This window comes from Equus przewalskii, chromosome 20 (assembly GCF_037783145.1).
Source record: "Equus przewalskii isolate Varuska chromosome 20, EquPr2, whole genome shotgun sequence".
Classification (NCBI taxonomy): Eukaryota; Metazoa; Chordata; class Mammalia; order Perissodactyla; family Equidae; genus Equus; species Equus przewalskii.
The window spans coordinates 22,870,455-22,883,260 of record NC_091850.1 but is presented as its reverse complement, the minus strand read 5'-3'; the positions used below and the strand labels follow the sequence as shown (position 1 = coordinate 22,883,260).

At 37.1% G+C, this 12,806-nt stretch overlaps 1 protein-coding gene across 7 annotated transcripts in view; it reads left to right on the top strand.

Annotated features, from left to right (window-relative positions):
- NNT (nicotinamide nucleotide transhydrogenase) overlaps nucleotides 1–12,806 on the top strand; it is an 81,313-nt gene that overhangs the window by 49,376 nt on the left and 19,131 nt on the right. For all 7 annotated transcript variants that reach the window (XM_070587612.1, XM_008541398.2, XM_070587610.1 and 4 more), the window contains exons 16-19: nucleotides 602–762; nucleotides 2,706–2,885; nucleotides 9,300–9,459; nucleotides 11,469–11,550. In XM_070587612.1, coding sequence (XP_070443713.1) covers nucleotides 602–762; nucleotides 2,706–2,885; nucleotides 9,300–9,459; nucleotides 11,469–11,550 — 583 coding nt within the window. The remainder of the gene's footprint in view (nucleotides 1–601; nucleotides 763–2,705; nucleotides 2,886–9,299; nucleotides 9,460–11,468; nucleotides 11,551–12,806) is intronic.

The window sequence follows — 12,806 nt, the reverse complement described above, 5'->3', positions numbered from 1 at the left end:
TGTTCTCATGAAAAAGTGAGTCTCTAGAGACACTAGCTTGTGATTTAAAAATCTGCTCTTGCCTCTCAGTATTCAAGTCCTTGAAATTAAGTCGGAAACCTCCACGAAACTTAAAAATCACGAAAGAACTTCACGCCTAAATCATTTTTGTCTCATGCTTTGTTTTTAGAAACAACTAGCAAACCAGGGCTCTTCTCCCTTGGGCTTAGTTGATGGAATCAAAAATGCTAATGTGCTAGGACTCTGTTTTGAAGTTTTAAATAAATAAAACTACACAACTTCTGTGTTGGTCATAAGGGGCAAAATCACTTTTCAAGATTCCATGACAAAGAGTAAAGAAATTGTTGGGTGACCAAAGTAGAGAAAAGAATCGTTAAGTTGAGCCATATCCAACTTCCATTAATATTTGTTATGTGTGAGAATTCTACTTTGCTTTTATGTTTCAGTATCTGGTGATAGAAGGTGACATTTTAAATGCCATGTTTTTATTCTGATTTTAAATTTTGGTAATTTAGGATTAAGTGACATACCCAATTGTGTGTGTGTGAGGGGGTTTCTTATGACATGTTCTGGGTTCTGACGACCATGCGCTTGTTCTTAGGTATCCTGAAATCTGCCCCGCTCCTGCTGCCTGGGAGGCACGCACTCAATGCGGGCTTGCTGGCTGCCAGCGTGGGTGGAGTTATTCCATTCATGATGGACCCCAGCTTTACAACTGGCATTACCTGTCTGGGCTCCGTGTCAGCTCTCTCTGCTATCATGGTAAGAAGTCAGAGAGGGAAAGCACATACTTAGTGAGGAACTGGGAGTTTTTTGTTAGATTATGGTTTAATCATATTTCTATCTTTTCAAGACTCTTGGTGGAATAAACATGTTTTAAAATGATGTTCTGTGTTCCTCTTTTTAGAATCTAGAAAATATAGAAAAGTATAAGAAGAAAATCACTCTTTCTCTCCACTTAATTATTCCTTTCAAAGTTGTCAATTCCAAGTCAATTTTATTCATTAGGCACTTACTGTGTGACAAGCCCTACAAAACAGTGGTTTGAGGTTTACGCAGTAAGTTTCAGGTAGTCCCTGCCCGTTAGTTGCACTTACATTCCTTGGAAGCTATGACACTAAATCAAATAATTATATAAAATAAAATGCAGTTGATAAACCCTGTGTGTTCAGAGGTTTAGTGAAGCCTTTCATGATAGGTTTGGTCCCCCTCTTCCTCTCTGATTTTGCATTTGGCATATTGATACATGCAGTATTATTTAGTTGTTTATATATTATAATTTAGCATGTTATTGTATCGGTGTATGATGCTTTTTGCATACAGCTGTGTTATTCACTGATTGCTTCATGTTTATCTAGTCTCATGTATACTTTGTAGACAAGGTTTGTGTGTTCAGTTTTTAAATATTCTTCAGTATTTAGCACAAAGTTAGACATACAGTAACTGCTTATCAAACACTTACTGGCTGCTTGATTCAGAAACACAAGATTTATAATGTTATCCCAAGAGTTAAGCAATGATTTCAACACAGAAACTTTAGAAGACTGAAAAGTAACTTAAAATTCTATTTTATTCTGGCGTATATAGCACTGATTTTTGTTTTATTGTAAAGAAGAGAAAAATAGTTTTGATATTTTTTATCTAATAAAGCAGAAGAGGTAAAAAAAAGGTCTCAAAATCAAACCTATAGCACGGAAATATAAAACTTCAAGAATTGTTGTTTTTGAGAAGAGGTGAATTTGATATTTAAAAGATACTTAATGGCTGTATGAGAATGTCTAAGAGAAAATATTTTGTGGACATTGTAATCGCTTTTGGATTAATTAAGTAAAACCTGAATTGCGTTCACATTGTAACAACCTCAAAATATGTGGGAGTATATAGGGGAAAAAGGAAAAGTCTTTCTCCCTAACATCCTGTTTCCTTTCCTGTGTTTAGTGATTTTGGGTTGCGTTGTGGACATTGTCAATGATGCATTATAGAGACTTTCAATTCTGTTGAATTACTCCAAAGAGTATTGATTATTGTTTTTTATTTATTTGTTTTTGGAGGCAGTTAACTTGACTGGATTCAGATTTCCAATTCTGGCTCCCCTATGATGGACGGCAGCTGAAATCTATTGTTATTTTATCCTTAACAGGGTTGCTTGGAGTCTGCCCGTGTATGCCTAGTTCAAGAGTCAGCCAAAGATTTGGGCAGAGTTGATATACAGAATTTGGGACTTTCTTTCTCTAGCCTACTCCTTTGCAGAATTTCCCTTCTCACTTTCTAGCTACCTTAGTCACCCTAAACCCTATCCTTGGATTTTCAAACTGAGAAGACTGTGGGCTTATATTTTAGTTTTAGCTGTTTCACTTGACATCAGCAGTGGCCTGCCCTTAGGTGAATGCCATAAAAACTGGGAAATTCCCTCAGTGCTGTTACTTTTTTCCAAGTATAGACCCTCCTCCAATTTCTGCCTGCTTTTCATCAATGCCTTTTAGGGATTTAGGGATTTTTTCGGGGGGAGGTGGTTCGGTGATGACAGATGTTATATCTGTGGGAAGGTTGGTCAGATCGGAGGCACTCGTCCTTACTAGCCGTGGAACTTATGTGTAAATATATTAATTGGAAAACCGGAATGATTTAAGAACTAAAATGTTGATGGTCAGAGGTTTTATTTTTTCTTTTATTAATTTGGAGTTCCGCTTTGGTTTTCATTCCAGGGTGTGACTTTGACAGCTGCTATCGGGGGTGCAGATATGCCAGTAGTCATCACTGTGCTGAACAGCTACTCAGGCTGGGCCCTGTGTGCGGAGGGCTTCCTGCTCAACAACAACCTGCTGACCATCGTGGGCGCACTCATCGGCTCCTCTGGTGCTATCCTGTCCTACATCATGTGTGTGGTAAGAAACACACGTTTGAAAGAAAAGCAGATGGTATTCCGAAAATAAGAATGTGTTCGTCATTTCGTTTATTTGCCGTAAAAACAACTATGTCAGTTTTTATTCTCTTCAGCAGAAATATCAGAGTGTTTTGTTTGAATAAATTTGCAAGACTGCTTTTAAAGTACCCAAGTATAGATAATTAGGAAGATTAAATATAAAGATAGAAATCTTTTAGGGGCCAGCCCGGTAGTGCAGCTGTTAAGTTTGCACGTTCCACTTCTCAGTGGCTCGGGGTTTGCTGGTTCGGATGCCGGGTGTGGACGTGGCACCGCTTGGCATGCCATGTTGTGGTAGGCGTCCCACATATAAAGTAGAGGAAGATGGGCACGGATGTTAGCTCAAGGCCAGTCTTCCTCAGCAAAAAGAGGAGGACTGGCAGTAGTTAGCTCAGGGCTAATCTTCCTCAAAAAAAAAAAAATCTTTTGACTCCCTCCATCTGGAGATAAACTCTTAAGATTTTGATTTATTTCATATTTTTTTCTTTGGGTATTATATACCTGTGTATTTACTTGTCTGATCATATTGTACGCTTTTTTAATCTTACAAACTATATTCTTGCCATTTTCTTGTCATTAAATATGCTTTTTAATATTATTTTAACGGACTTAATACTAATCCATCATATGAGTATACAGAATTTATTTAAGTTTTTCCTAATGCTGTACTTTTTTAAGTTGTTTGACTTTCATTTCTCTTGTACGTGAACACGTGTTTGGCACTTCTGGTTTTTGTCTTAGGATTGATTTCTAGAAGTGAAAGGTTGTGCTCATTTTTATAGGCTCTTTCTACTTATTGCCGTATTGTTTCCGGAAAGCTTGCTCCAATTTACACTCCCACTGGTCATCTGTGAGAGTGCCTATCTCTGAAGTTTTGTGGTCAGCATGATTTTTTAAAAAAAGAAAAGAAGAAATTAACAAGACAATACTTCCTAGCTTCCTTTTTGTTTTTAATTCTCTTCTTGATGGCAAGAAGATATCCTGCAAATAATTAAAGATTTAACTTTTTTAAGTTATGGATATTATTCTCTAAATAATAGTTTTGAATGATTTTGAAAGGACAGACATGAAACTGAGTGAAGTCAGAGTGTGACTTTACACTGATTAATAATTCAGGCAGAAAAAGGATACATACTCTACCTTCATTGTTTTATTACAATATTAAAAAAACCTTATTTGACAACTCAGAATTTCTCTTATGTTTTAATTGAAAATCTCATTGTAAGTTGAATGCCGAAGTGACCTTTTTATAATAAAAAGTTAGTTTTCTTTGTCCATATTGTAAAAGAAAGGTTTTGATAGCTCAAGTTTAAAAGAAGCTAAGAGATTTGAAGATGAAATCCCCCAAGTTGTCCTGGGAATTTGGAAAGGTGGAAGTTTGTGTCCCCTATTTGAAAAGTGTCAGGCTTTGGGGTTTTTTCAAAAAAAATTTTTATGAGGAAGAAAAAGTTTATTCCGTTTTGTTAGAAATAGTTTTCTCTAAAAGTGAACTTCTAACCCCCTTAGTTTGACTTGGCTTCATTTGGTGAATTTGAATGACCAGCAGGGGGCAGCAGATTTTCATTAATGCTTAAACTTGCAGTTGGTCAAAATAACTGATTTTCAAATTAAGTGGGGGGATTTGAATTTTAACAAAGCTAGTGACATACTGATATGGGGATTGGGGGAAGACTTGGATCTGGTTCTTGGAGTGTCATCATGGGTCCCTTCTTGTCTTTATCATTTTTTTCTTACATGGTTTTCTTTAGTTTCTTGAATTTGTCAAGAGTATTTTCCAAATTTCTGTCTGTCTGTGTCTCTTTTATTTCTTCTCCTTTCCTTTCTTCATTTAGTTTCTTTTATTATTGTTAGTTAGATTAACTTTTATATTCTATAACAGTAACTAGAATAGGACTGTAAGAGGTACTTGTTGAAAGTACTCTTTTCTATGTGTCCTTCTGTAATTATATCTTCTTTCTCTTACATTTTTTTCTATTCTTTCATATTTCTTGATCCGTTTTCTCCAGTTTTTCCATTTCTTTGCCTTCTCTCTGTTTCCACTGCCTCAGGCATGCCATTTATTGTCAGCACCCTGAAGATATTTTTTTATTCCTATGCTGTATATAAGCTGGCAAGGTATTCTTATGCTCTCTGAGACTATAAATATCATACTGGGTCAGATTGATGCTGTGTTTTTAATAGAAAATTGTATTAATTTGGACTCAAGGACAGTGGAAGCTTTAATTTTTTAAAAAATATTATTCAATTAAAAAATAAAACAATGTGGGAAATTTGGAAGAAAATGGAAAAGGATAAAAAAATAAAATCATCTATAATCACATTACCACTTAACTGTTAACATTTAATATTCTAATTCTAGTTGTCTTTCATATGTACATTTAACTATATTCTATGTTTAATTTTCTAATAATTTTCTAACTAGTAGTTTTCTAACTAATAATTTTTAGTGTTTACATATTATTATATCACAGTGACATACCATAATTTATTTATCAAAGTTCATATCCTTTGTAGTTGTTTTTAACTTTGTGGGTTTTTTTGCTGTGAAGTATTCCTCTTTGTGCATCGTTGATTGTTTCCTTAGGTCAGATTTTTATAAGAACAATTACTGGGTCAAAAGGAGTAGGGTCTTTCTGTTGGCTGTTGATGTGGATAAACTGATTTCCATGAAGGCTTCTCCGGGCAAAGCTGCCCGCAGTGATGTGTGGAGGGCTCCTGTTACTGCACCCTCTCTACTCCTAGGTCTCGTTACGAAGCAAACAAGGCAACAACAAAAACAAGCCTGCCATATTTTTCAATTTTGAAGATAGAAATTTTCTTTTCTCCTAAATTTTCCTGATTTGTGGCTTTTCACACTAATCCTCACTGATTCTTAGCCTGTGCTTCTTTATTCTAAGGCGTTGTTTCTTCATGGCTGGTGCTTAGCAGCTCAGAGTGATTCATAATAATGATAACAATGAAATAACTGCTCGTGCTTGGGCACAGCACAGTACTGCGGGCATCATGCTGGATGCTCTGCAGATACCAGCTCGTCTAATCCCCACACTAATTCTGGTGGGCACTATTAAGCTCATTTTACAGGGAAGATATTTTAAGATGCAATTTATTATATGACTTTGTGTGTGGAGCCTGACTTAACAACTGGCACATTCAAATGAGTATAATTGTTAAGTGAACGTTAGATGAATATTTTGTTTGTTAACTCATTTCATATTTTGGAATAATTTCATATTTTGGAATACTTTCTGACTAGTTTATGGTAGAACCTATGATATAAGACCATATATCAATATGTATTAATATTACTAGTGTGTTTACCTTCATTGTTTTATTATTTATTGAAGGGAACATGTACATCCAACCCAGCACGGAGATCTTTTATTATGTGAGAGGGAATGGAATGCACCTCAAGTGGCTAGTCGACAGTCCCTAAAATTGAATTTTTGTTCGAATAAAGAATTCTTTTGGATGTCCTCTGAGCCTAGTGTGGAGGTTACACAATACTCAATACTATAAAAACTGGAAAATGTCAAGAGTGTCCAAACAGCCAACTCAGATGATTGATTTACTTTATATCTAGATGTCATATAGACATTAACGTGTGATTTGTGTGATTTATGGTTTACTGTTCATCTGCTTGAGATAGTGTTCAGATTGCCAGGGAAATAGAGGGCTTGCAAAAATGGAGCAGCATTTTCCTACCACATTTCTGATTTTTGCACTCTGCTGCTTGTTTCCAAATGAAAATGGAACGGAATAAAGTGGATCACAGCCAAACCAAAATAATTTTTTCTTTGCTTTGCAATCAATTAATTAGCACCAACAAGTATTGAAATGAGAGATGCTAGTAAATGGTATATGTGTTGTCATTGCTTTGGTTTTGTCTATTTTATGACCTTTCCTTTGTTTTCAGATTTGTTTCTTACAGGTTTCTTGGAATTGTGTGAATTAAAAGTCTCTTTAATGTAGCATACAATTTTCATTCTGGGACTTAGTAACTAAAAGGAACAGTCTTGGACAGTGTTGGGAATACTTTGTCCTGGAAGCTGGGAACTCTTCAATCTGCGGATCAGTTGTCACAGGATAGTCTCATTAACCAGTTAAGCAAGCTGAAAAAAAAAAAAAAAGAAAAAAGGAAACAAACAAAGCCCTAAACCCTAAATGTTTGTTGAAAATATGATGTTGCAATGGTAAATTGAGAGATGAAAAATAATTTAGTTTTTAAGAGACCGTTAAGATGGAATTAGCTTAATGATGCTATAGTTGTGGATATGTATTGAACAGGTTGTTAAACTACTGTGTGGTTCCCTTTTTTCTCCCTAAGATGCCATCAGAAGTGAGTACACATTGGTTAAATGTCCTTAGAAATTCTTCCTTCTCCTCGTTCAGTTTTATAGGAAGAAAAGAGTGGTTCCTTTTAAGCCAAGTTAGAATAAAGTGGTTCTGTCCCTCTGCATCTGTCTCTGCATCATGTGCCTCTGTCGTCTGTCCCTCTGTCGGGCTCTGTGATGCAGCTGATGGAGCCTCTCTGTACGTGTCACTCTCTTCTTTTAAGTTATCTATGACAGAAAGCTCTTTGTGTATGACATAGTCCTTTGAATCAGTTTTTAAGGGCAAAAATTTCCTAGAGCATATTGCTGGTAGTTTAATTTCAGAATCCTATAATTCAAAGGATTTATCAAAATCAACAAATGTTGGATGTTTGGGAAGTCTCAGATATGGCTGTTTGGATTTTCATTAAACCTTGGATTTAAGTATAGAAGGTTGTGTTAATAATTTAAAACTTCATGTCAGAATGGGACTATAAACTTAATTAAAAGCATTAATTTTTCTCTGACTCTCTTATCCATCAATAATATACATAAAGGTATTTTGGGCTTTGTTTTATATGGAGTAATCTTAGACAAATTTACCAGACTTTGGGTTCTATAAAATGTGAATGTTATGTCTGATAAATGAACTCAGGTCAAAAGAACAATTAAATTCTGAGAACATTTTGATCCATCATCTTTGAAACTTATGTTATTGATATGCTGCCTGTAGTCAAGCGTTGCTTTCTGCTCATCCTCTCTGCTCCTTCCCTCCCAGCCTTTACCTCTGACCCACTCCAGCAGTATATGTATGTCACTTCTAAAGTAGTAGCAGGCTGGGCTACCTTTGGATGTGTGGTCATGTTTCTCTTTTTCCTGATGTGTTACTTATCACTGAAAATTTCCAGGTGCTTTTTGGTCTTTAATAATAAAAAGTATTGTCTTTTCTTTAAAAGTAATAGATTGACACATATAGCTTTTAAATGGTATAAACAACAGGTCAATGATATGTTTATTAAGCCCTTAAAATAGGGTTTAATAGGGGCGGGCCTGGGGGCATAGTGGTTAACTTTGAATGCTCTGCTTCAGTGGCCCAAAGTTTGTGGGTTTGGATCCTGGGCGTAGACCTGCATTCACTCATCAAGCAATGCTGTAGTGGCATCCCACATACAAAATAGAGGAAGATTGGCACAGATGGTAGCTTGGGGCCAGTCTTCCTCACCACAAAAAAAAACGAAAAGGAAAAGATTTAATAATTTTTTTTGATAAATGAACTGTTTTCAAAACCAGATTAGTTCTTGTCACATATTTCAGTTTTGGCGTTTGTTTGGCACATTGTTGGATGATTGTAAATGAGCATGCAATGAGAAGTGCCTTCCTCTTATTCTTTCCTGGGATTATTTTTCTCATTTATAGGATGAATGTAAATTTTAATGAAACAGTATATAAACTTACTCATCTACCTTTTTGGAAGTGAAACATTTTAGGAGACTAATGATGAATCCAGTCACTTCTATTCTAGCTCCGTGGACCTGTCATTGATTATAAAATAAAGGATATGGGTCCCTATCCTTTGATTCCTCCCTATTGCCTTGACAGCTTGGAGCTGGTGGCTGAATTCACCTGAGAGATCTGTAGAGTCACCTTGTAAAATTTCTTACAGCTGTCATTCTCTTTTATTCTGGTGAAATACATGTAAATATCACGGTAGAACTTCCTTAACCAGTACACAGACAATACTAACTCGATCTGAATTTTTCATTGGTTTCTTAATGTCACTGGTAGTTTTCCATTACGTTTTTTAAGAAGATTTACTTTTCCTGAAAACACCTCAGTGTGTAGTGGATTTTATAGAAAAAAAATAGATGTGATTTCCCAGATGTCTTCTTATTGTTTATATTTTTGAAATAATTTTCAGAAGCTGGATCAAATTTATTTGGTTAAAATGTTTTAGATGATCAAATAAACTTCTTTAAATGATTCTGAATATCCTATTCACAAGATGCATACCATTTTCAAAAAGTTACGTGGGTTAGACTCTTAGAGCTGATCATTTTGCTCTCCAGGCGATGAATCGCTCCCTGGCTAATGTGATTCTTGGAGGCTACGGTACCACTTCAACAGCTGGTGGAAAACCCATGGAAATTTCTGGCACACACACGGAGATCAACCTTGACAATGCAATTGACATGATTCGAGAAGCTAATAGCATTATTATTACTCCAGGTAAAAAACCAAAAAAGGCAAACAACCGATCATAGCTGTTGTAATTGATTATGTGAAAACAATTTCTTATAGTGGGAAAAAATCGAATTGGAATGTCTTCATTTTTAAAAACATAATGGAAACTTACAAACAACCCTATGATGACTAAGTGGAAAATATTGAGAATTCTTGGCTTAGGTTAACATTTTGGGGATCATGTAGAGATTCTACAATTCGATGTAGTGGGTTCTAGCCATGTCTTTCAGTGATTCTATACAAATGTTCGAATCATCTTTGAGTCTGGGTTATTTTTTTCTCATTGATAAAGTTTGGGCCTATCGTCAGGATTAAAGTAGATGTAGTATATGAAAGTGTCCAGCTCACTCATTAGACTTGGTAAATGTTCATCTCTTCCTTTTCAAAAGTAAATATTTAAAAAATTATTGAGAATTATGTGGTTTCCAACAAGATGAGGTAACATGGCCTAGTAGAAAGCACTTGGTTTGGGCGTCACAGCACCTCAATTTTGATCATAATTTTGCCTCTGACAATTAGCATGATGTTGACCAAGTCATTTAATATCTCCAGGACTGACTTTCCTAATTTTCCAAGGTGTGGCCCAGTTCTTCTTTACTCTTATCACTGAATGCTGTGATATTACAGGCAATACACTAGTTTCGAAGTAAGATTTTAACTATCATACTTATCATAGGAATTTTGTCTAAAGAAAAGCTATTGATTAGACCTTGGGTAGTTTGCTGGTTGATTTTATACTAAGATGTAAATAACAAACATCAGCAGAATTGAATGCTCAGGTGGAAGCCCTCTCCACTGAGCATAATATCATTTTCTAGAGGCATTTGAGACACATGGGTTTGGGTTTTTGGTTGTCTCAAAGATGGGGCTGCTATTGTCAGCTAGTGTGTGGGAGCAGAGAAACGAAATATGCTGTAATGCAGGGGACATTCCTGCATATTGAATTATCCCAGCCAAAGTGGTATTGGTGTTACTTGTTGAGAAACACTATGCTGGAGTGTAAAGGTACAAGGATGTAAAGGACACACTCTTTTCCCTTTAGGCATATTCCATCTAGTGAAGAAGTCAGACCTATAAATAATGCGAAGTGGGTTGTGATAAGGGCTAAATTGGACTGGGTAGATAATTTTTCTACCATGGGGAATCTAAGAAGGATTGTCAGGAAGTGAGGATTTGTTTCGGGCCTTAGGGGATGGATGGTGTTGGGGGTGGGGGAAGGCAGAGGGAATAGCTTGAGCAGAGACTTGGTATTTGGGAAAATCGGGGGTAGAAAAGTGGGGAAGATGTGAGATTATTATACAAGGAGAATGGACAGAATGTCAGGGTTAAAGGAGAAGGAAGATGACTGAAGTCTTTGGTCATACCTGTAATAACATCGGAAATGTGTGATTTTTTTGGCAAAGGGGGAAAATTTCAAGTTCTTTTTTGGAGACTTTAAGTTTGAGGTGGAGATGGGATGATGGACAATGCTGTGCTGAAGCTCAAATGACAGGCCGAGTGTGGAGACAGATCGGGAGTCATCGGGTGGCTGTTGAAGCATTTTCCAGGGAGAGTGTGAGGGGCAAAGTTAAATCCCAGGGGGCGAAGAGAAGGAGAAGCTCTATTCTAGGAAATCAAGCAAGAATAGCAACAAAGTTAGGAGGGAATCAGAGGACTGCAGTGTTACCAAGGCCAAGTGGGAAGACAGTTTGAAAACATTTACGCGAGAGACAGAGAGTGCGAGAGTGCGGGCGCACGCAAGCACGTGTGTGGTGTGTTGGGAGGGGCCCCAGCAGTGTGAGCTACTGCAGAAGGTGGAGGAGGGAACATTAGATTTTGAACTTGAAATTTAGGCCAAGATTTTAAAAAGTCTGTAAGTTTGCTTTCACTTCTAGTCCTATTAAATGATTGCTCTTTTTGGCATAAAAATATGCTTCAGTCAAAGAAAGAAATTATAATTCATAAAATTTTGAAATAAAAACCACATTCTTCTGTGTTCTTAATGTTCCTCATAGGCTACGGTCTCTGTGCAGCCAAGGCTCAGTACCCCATCGCTGATTTGGTAAAGATGCTCTCGGAACAGGGCAAAAAAGTCAGGTGAGTGCTTGCTGTGAGTGACCTGTAGTGTGTGGGTGAGAGAAAAGGAGAAGAGATGACTTTTTTTAGATGTCTATTTCTTTCTTTCTTTTTTTTTTTTTGTGAGGAAGATTTTCCCTGAGCTAACATCTGTGCCAATCTTCCTCTGCTTTGTATGTGGGATACCTCCACAGTATGGCTGATGAGCAGTGTGTAGGTCTGTACCTGGGAGCCAAACCCACGAACCCTGGGCCACTGAAATGGAACGCGTGGAACTTTAACCACTTGGCCACAGGGTTGGCTCCTTTGGATGATTATTTCTTAAAGTGCAGTTTTACATATATAATACTAGGTAAAGAAACTAAGTTGTCAAAACTCTCTTCTAGCCTTGGTCCTACTACCTAGTTTTTGCTGTCTCTATGTAATAGCATCAAACCTGAATATAGGCTCATTTTAGAAAGGGAAATTTTATTATACTAAATTCCAGGATGTTTATTAATGGGGAAACACAGAAGTCCTCTTTCTCTGGTTTGATTTGGGGAAGGAGGTCAAGCAAAGCATTTGAACCATATCAAGTTGTGTCTTTTTGGTTTCTATTGTTCACACTAAAGAAAAACATCTCAAATGAGAGGTCTTTGAAGAATGAGTCTCTGTGGTGAACCTGTGGCCTGGTTAAGGTTTGACTGGTTTAGCTGTCACACTGTCAGGGTGGAAAAGACTGCTGAAGGTTTTCTTTGTCTGAAGCCATACGCTTTCTGAAATATGAATTAGAGCAGCAGCTGTTCCTCACACTTGCCGTGGCGGGGCTGGACTCTGCTCTTGGGCGGATGTTAAGCAGAATGGCAAAGTTGAGGGCTCTGTATGTCTAGATTTTTCCCCATGACCTTGGATAAAGGGTTTGAGGGATGTAAAAGTGGAGCCAGTGGATGATGAACCCTTGCAGTACTTTGCATCTGTCCTGCGCACCTCTGGATCCCTTTTCTGGAGCTCTGCTGTTGGGACTCAGTGAAGGACTGTCTGGGGTCATCCTGGGGAAGAGAACTGCGGCCTGTTTGGTGTGGAAGCTGGGTCACCAGTGGTTTCTTTGATGTGGTACCATAAGTCAGAGAGAGAGAGAACTCCATTATTAAGTAAAATTAGTTTGTTCACCAGGATGGTAATGTATGTTGTAATGTCTATTCATAAAAATTCCTTTTAGATGTCAATCTTACACTTTTGTTGGGGGGCAGATGATAAGAAAGGAAGCCAGACAGTGTGCCTAGAGCTAGTCAGAGGAT